The 7066-nt window shown below is 40.5% G+C and overlaps 1 protein-coding gene across 2 annotated transcripts in view; it reads right to left on the reverse strand.

Moving 5' to 3' along the window:
• Positions 1-1118: 1118 nt before the first annotated feature.
• The window catches only part of Pign (phosphatidylinositol glycan anchor biosynthesis class N), a 127880-nt gene continuing 121932 nt past the window's right edge, over positions 1119-7066 (reverse strand). For both annotated transcript variants that reach the window (XM_021156326.2, XM_021156318.2), the window contains exon 31: positions 1119-4329. In XM_021156326.2, coding sequence (XP_021011985.1) covers positions 4206-4329 — 124 coding nt within the window. In that variant the 3' untranslated portion in view covers positions 1119-4205. The remainder of the gene's footprint in view (positions 4330-7066) is intronic.

Consider the following 7066-nt stretch of genomic DNA (forward strand, 5'->3'; position numbering starts at 1 on the left):
ACAGAAATGAGGCTCAAGGATTACTCTGAGACCAGTTTTGGATATATAATCACACCAGGTGTCCTAGAAAAAAAATCGTGGAACCATTGCTACTTTTTGGTATGATGAAAGCCAACCTAACTAAATCACTGTATGAAAATAACTTACCTGTTCACCTAAGAGTAATAATTCAAAAATTTAGCCATTTTAAGAAACCTAGACATCTAGTATTTTCATTGTGTTCTCATATTTTAATATTCATACATACATGTGTGTTTTAATCAAACCTGCCACCTGCCCCCTTACTACTTTTCTTTCCCACCTTCATGAGCTTTTTTTTTTTTTTTTAAATACTCACCATATCCATTAGTGCTGCCTGTATTCTATGGGTATAGGACCATCTACAGGAATATGAGTGGCCTCTTAGGGACCACATCACTGAAGAAAACAGACTGTTCCCCCCCCACCACCACCACCGAGAAGCCATCATATGCCAATAGCTCCTCAGAACCTCTCCCACCCATGCTGGGATCCAAGCTGCCTTGATCTTGTTTTCACAATTTTTGAACAAAGTAGTACTAAAACATTTAACTACTAATGCTTTTGAAAATGTCTTATCACAAGAAAACCAGTGGAGAGTGGTGATTTTACTTTTTTTCAGATTGATGCAAAAGTGATGAAACTCCATACTGCACAGACAGGGATGTGCAGGCAAAATCCCCAGTATGTTCTCAAGTTTTCTCAGTTTAACAGTTATAATAAACACACTTTACAAGTTCCCAGGAAAAGCTTCAATTAAATGCACAACACTTGTTTGTAAAAATTTTGTGGAAAAGTACATGAAAACTTTTGTAAAATATGTCTCCCACCAAGAGGGAGGAAACACTCTGCTGCCAGGCATATGGAAGTTGTGGACATCCTGAATAAATTCATATAACTACCAGAAATAAATGCACCTTTAAACCTTCTAACCTAGATGTTTCCTAAACACTTCGTCAGAGAACCCTTTTAATATATATTTATTCATCAACAAGTGATGCTTTGAAACAATTTTCAAAACTGTGCACATAAATATTACAATTCCAATGGTGAGTCCATTAACAATCTATTTTAGTGTACTAGAGAAAATTAGTGACATATACAAATCAAATATTTTTATTTCTTAACAGAATTACATTGAGAAATCTATTTTTACAAACTATACCAGGGAGGAAATGGGAAATGCTGCCAAGACATTACCAGGGACAGGAAGCACACAGCACAATAATCTTAAACACTATTGAGGAAAGGAGAGCCCCTGATCAGGCTACCTTTGGTCTCTTAAAGGCTCCTGAGTACTAGTGGGACATGGGAACTCTCCGTTACTGAGTTGGTTCAGTGTCATTCTAGCTTCCTGATGAGATGGCATCGAATGGGAAAATGAACTCACTTGGCTCCCACAAGGAGAGGGGAACACTTAGTGGCTGCCTGTCTCTAAAGGCATGACTGCGTAGCACTTCACTACCCACTGAACTACTAGCAGTAGAAACTAGTTTCCAAAGGAAGAACAAAGGAGCCCTTGATTGCTAACAGTATGTAAAGGTGCAGGTGGTAGCAGGGAGGAGGACTGATATGTAAGTAGCATGAAATCTGGAATGAGGTTTTCATGAGAAGCCACACTAACTAATGAGTCACTTTCAAGTTCAGTTCCCTGATAATTAGGTTACATCATTCTTCACATACAGCCATTTTATAATACAACAGTCCCCTTCCTCATTGTTTCCTAATACAGGGTCTCATGTAACATGTGTTGTATATGTTGACCCTGAACATGTGATCCTCCTCCTCAGCCTTGTAAACTTTGGGATTATAGTCAGGCCTGTCTCACCACATCAGCTTGTAATATACTTTTTTCTAAAATGTAGGAAAGCATTTTGTGTTCTAAGACTTTATACACTAAATAATAAAATACAAAGAACTTATTGTCAAATTATGACCATTATATAGTCAGTAAACAAAAATTCATTCATTATATAGTCAGTAAACAAAAATTCATTCATGATTCAGCTGTCATTCAATATTTTAATTAATTTCACCTTGAGATGCCTACTTTAATTCTTTTTAGAAAACATTGGGCTTTAGAAGCACAGGCTGGTGTCTAATTTTCTATGGCCTTCAACTCATGATCTCCTGCCTACACCTCCCTAGTGCTGGAATTACAGATATCTGCCACCATACCAGTTTATCCCTACTTTCCTAAAGCACTTACTAATTTAAACAATGCTGACTGGCACATTTTGTAAGTTTTCATTTTGAAACCTAGTATAATATTAACAAAAGGAAGAAAATACCTTAAAAAGAAATAAAAATGTTGCCTAAATCTCATTTACTTCTGCTATTCAGTACAAAAATATACATTTCAAGATATGAGAAACACTGTGCCAGAGGGAAGAGTGCTCCCCAATGACTGTGAGTGTCTGGCTGAGTGCTGCAGGGAGGGCTGCAATAGCAGAAGCAGTGCCTTCTACAGACTGGAAGCAGCCCAGACATAAGAATGGACTCTGGGGAATACAATGAAAAATACAAGGCAGAAAGCACCATTTATTCTGTTAGTTTAAAAACATTAATTCTGGAATTGGAGAGATGTCTCAGTACTTAAAAAGTAAATAATATTCTTGCAGAGGACCCAAGTTTGGTTCTCAGTACCCATGTTAGGTATCTTACAACTCACAATTTGTAACTACAGCTTCAGGGATCTCACACCCTCTTATGGACTCTGAGGGCACCTGTGCTCATGTGCATGAACACACACACTTAAAATTAACCCCTGTAAATGAGGAATGTGGTTAAGTGTTCATATAATGGGGTCAGAAGTCACCTGAGGGTCTAGGAAGATAGCTGGGTCCTGGTTCTGCCTGTGTCAGCATAGCTGCCACCTAGACTGTTCCACAGTGATGCCTGTGTTAGGATTAGTACTTCTCGCTCAATGCACTATAATGGGTTTCCTGCCATATCAGTAGAAAATAAAGTATATTTTGCTCAGCTGAGCTTACTCTTCTAGATACATATTTCCTTACCTGCCAATTTGAAAAGTTTAAAAACTTGTAAAGAGCTTTTGTAGACTAGTAATATAACTTGAATCAAAAAAAGCAACTGTTTTTTAAAATGGGATATATACCAGCAAAATATTAGCACTTAACAGTATTGTACAGGTAACTCTACACTGTATAGGTCACTTTATGGAAAACCCAAATAAAAATTACTCTCAAATTACCTCATATATTAGAATATACAAAGGGAAAGCTCACTCTATTAAGATGGCTGGCCTTTGGTCTAGCTAGAATATCAAGACAAAAGAGTAGCAAGCTTATTTGATTCTTTATGATACTGTCAGGAAACTACAGCCACTGATTTGGGGACTGACACTGAAACAATAATCAACAAAGCCACAGAGTCTCCCAAAATTTGAAGATGATCCAGAAATTAACAAAATGTAAAGGTGAAAGCTTTGCTAATTGGCTGACTATGAGAACCCCAGAAGTGGCACAGAGAGGCACAAGCCAACATACTGCAGGAGCAGAAATGGCAAAGCCTGGTAGACAGCTTTGCTCAGAGGCTCAGTAAATCCCAGATTGCAGCCCCACCTGTCTTACTTATCACATGTTCCAGCAGTCAGAGCTACCACAAAAGCAAGCCAACGCTGGGTTTATGTGGTAACCTGTGGTTCCATTCAGTCCCCACTTGGGAATGACTTTGTAGAGTGTCAGTACCACCCCCACAGGTACATGAAGTTGACAGTGAGGAGCAAAGGGCTGCAGGTGCTCTCAAACATTACTGGGAAAAGCTGTCAGACAAAAGAAAAACTACTATTTCAGAACACCTGTAAATCCAGAATGCCAGATGCAACATTCTCTAGATGAGAATGTACTGTGCATTATTATCCATCATCTCTTAAAACTGCAGTGTCATCATGTATGCATGTGATGTATACATGCATGACATATGTGCAAGTGCATGGTGTGTGTGTCACAGCATGTACTTGGAGGCTAAAGGACAACCTTTGGAAGTCTGTTTTCTCCTTCCAGTGTGGGTTCCAGGGATCAAACTCAGGTTGTCAGCTTGTGCAACAAGAACTTTTACCCGCTGAGCCATTTCACTGGTCCAATATCCATTTTCTTGAATCCTTGGTGGGACTTTTCTTTAAGAAGGAGAATCAGGATGCATGCTGACTGATGGCTTCACCAACATCACATAAGATGGCTTTTGGGTTTGGCACACAGTTGGAGTTTCTTTGTTGTGAGCAATTGTGCCAGGCCATTAAGAAATACCAGGAAGATGGTCATGGACATGACAATCACATAGTGGCTGATGCTGCAAAAGGAGAAAGGAAACATGTAGCAGGCAAGGACGGAATGTTTGAGAAAAAAATCCAAGATCCCTCCAATTAAAAATTGGAGGAATTTTTAACTTCATATACAAAATATGGAATTACAAAAAATGCATAGAATTAGAAAAGGTACTAATGATTTAAATCAGATATCAGGAACTAGGGAGGCGGGCCAGTAATAAAGTGCTTTTCCAAGTAAGCCTGAGAACCTGAGTCCCCAGCACTCATGTAAAGTCATATGTGGTAGCATGTTCTTACTAGAGGTGAAGACTGGAGGATCCCATGTTCTCACTGACCAGCCAGCCAATCCAGCTAATTGATAAATCATAGTGTTAGGTCTCAAACCCAGGATAACTGGCTAACTGAGTACCTACTTAACATATCAAAGTAGGCCTGCATCCCTGTCTCTGACTGTTACAGGGTGTGGCTGGCATACATAAACTCCTCCAGCCTAGGAGGTGGGCTGCTCTTCCTCCAGTTGCTCTTCCCATTAGGCCATTTTGGTTAACTGGCCCTTTTGTCTGCCCTTTACTCTCCTGGTCTCCTGGCTCTCTCCTCTCCTTGCTCCCCATCTCCTCACTTGGCCCACAAGTTTTTGTTTTATTATATTTTATTAGTATTTTATTTTATTTTATTTATTTTATAATAACCTCTTCCTCTACCATACCTAGGAGTAGACCTATACTTCATTTATTTCTTTTTTTCATGCATTTGGTGCTGAAACTATAAGGTTGAAGTAAATGAGTTCTTCCAAGAGACTTGGCCTCTCCAAACCAACCAATCTGCCAACTTGACTCTCCTAAGGTTTGTTTCTGTTTGCTTTTGTCACCCACCACACTTGATTCCAAATTCTAGAGCTTCAGCAGTTTTCTCCTTCCACCTACTCTAAGCATCCATCTCTTTTCTACTCAGTAAGTGTCCTCTCTTCTGGCTCCTACGCTCTTCAGAGTACCCAGGTTATAGGCATCTCCCTGCTACACCCTCTGAGACTTCTTCATGTGAGAATTCTCTATTTACTAAGACATTTACTCCTCTCCCTCTTTTGGAACCCTCCCTTTTCCTCAAAGTGTAAGACTCCAGGGAGCTTTAGTTTACTGGGTTCCCCCTAAGTGAACCACATGGAGCTGGGATAGATGCAAAAAGCAAGAGGAATATATTGTTCCAGTGCACTGGGGTTGTTCCAGACCTGAAGGAGAGGTGGCAACACCCAGCACCCATTCAGCGAGTTTTTATATGGTTTCCAGGGACAGAATAGGGCATCAGCAACTAGGCACAATATGATTGGCGGAACAGTGCGCCCTTTAAACTGACTGGTCTTTAGGGAATGAGGTGACAAGGACTTCCCTTGTCTGAAGGTGGGCAATAGTCAGTCCCTCCCTGTGGTCTGAGAAATGGTAATTAGCCTCTCCCTTTTGGAGGGGCAAGTGTTCTATGACCTTCCCAAAGTTCCTAAGCTGACCTTTTCAAAAGCCCCTCCCAGTCTACCTTTTCAGTTGTTTTCTCCTCTACTGGCTCTACACAATGGCTCTCTTTTCTCCTCAACTATGTAAGAGTTTCCAAAGAGCTGCCTACTTTGTCTATTTTTACTACAAAAGCCACAGTGGTGTGCCAGGACACTCCTCTCACCCTACTGGGGTCCCTATCACATGGAAAAGGACATCTCTCAATTGTGTTTGGAACATTTCTCTCAGACAAGTCTCCAATCTGCTTGAGAACACCCTGAATTGAAATTCTTGTCACCATGACACTTACGCCCTCTGCTCCCTCACAGCCTCTCCTAAGCTTCTTCCTGAAACTTCCTCATCTCCCTCTAAGAGCTGCCTGCTAAGTTCCATAGCTTCTCTATGTGCTACAGACCTATACTGAAACTCTAGCTGCACCTGCACCTCCCACACAAGTTTACAGCTCTCTCCTGGATCCCACCCCCTTGAAGCTGCTTGCTCTGATTCTAAGCCCTCCTATATAGAAGACCCTGCTTCCATACTATATAGCAGAGCTTCTTTGTTACTCTGTTCCCTCTCAGCTCTTTCCTGAAAGTCTCTGCTGATTCTCTATGCCCTCCTGTGCCTGTGACCATTTCCTTGCCTTCCCCTTTGGAGCTCCCTGCTGGGCCTCTCCTAGTGCCTGTTAAATCCTGAACCTCTTTTAAGCCCTTCTGGGCCTCTGTGACCTTGTCCCTCCTGGAAATCCTGCAGCTACTCTAAGCCCTCTTGGCATTGGAACCCTCCCTCAGGTGGAGTTCCTGTTTATCCTCCTTGTTCCTCAGGACTACAGTGTTCTGTCTCTTAGCTCCCTCTTAGAGCATATTTGAACTTTTCCTATGAAGGAGTTTGTTTTACCTCCTTTTCTTCTCAGATTCAGAATTTTTTATTAAAACCTTGCTGTCTTACTGGAAATGGCTTGGCCTCAGTATATATAGTTATATGGCCAAAGATGGAACAAGTCAGTTTCAAATTCTTACAGACTTTAACAACGTTTGACAATACACAAGCAAACGATTCCAAAGTGTTTTATCTCTAAGGTTTTTCAAATTTCCATACTTAAATCTTTTATCTCTATGATTTATTTCTCTGTGCTTTGCTCTCAAATCTTCTAAGACTATTATGTATATAGCCTTTATCTGAGGTTTTATAAATTCATTGGGTATGGTTAAATATTTGTAAAATCTGTAACAAATGTTACTTTAAAATTGTAGCGCTCTTCCGGTCAGAACAGCACCGG

This window comes from Mus caroli, chromosome 1 (assembly GCF_900094665.2).
Source record: "Mus caroli chromosome 1, CAROLI_EIJ_v1.1, whole genome shotgun sequence".
Taxonomy (NCBI): Eukaryota; Metazoa; Chordata; class Mammalia; order Rodentia; family Muridae; genus Mus; species Mus caroli.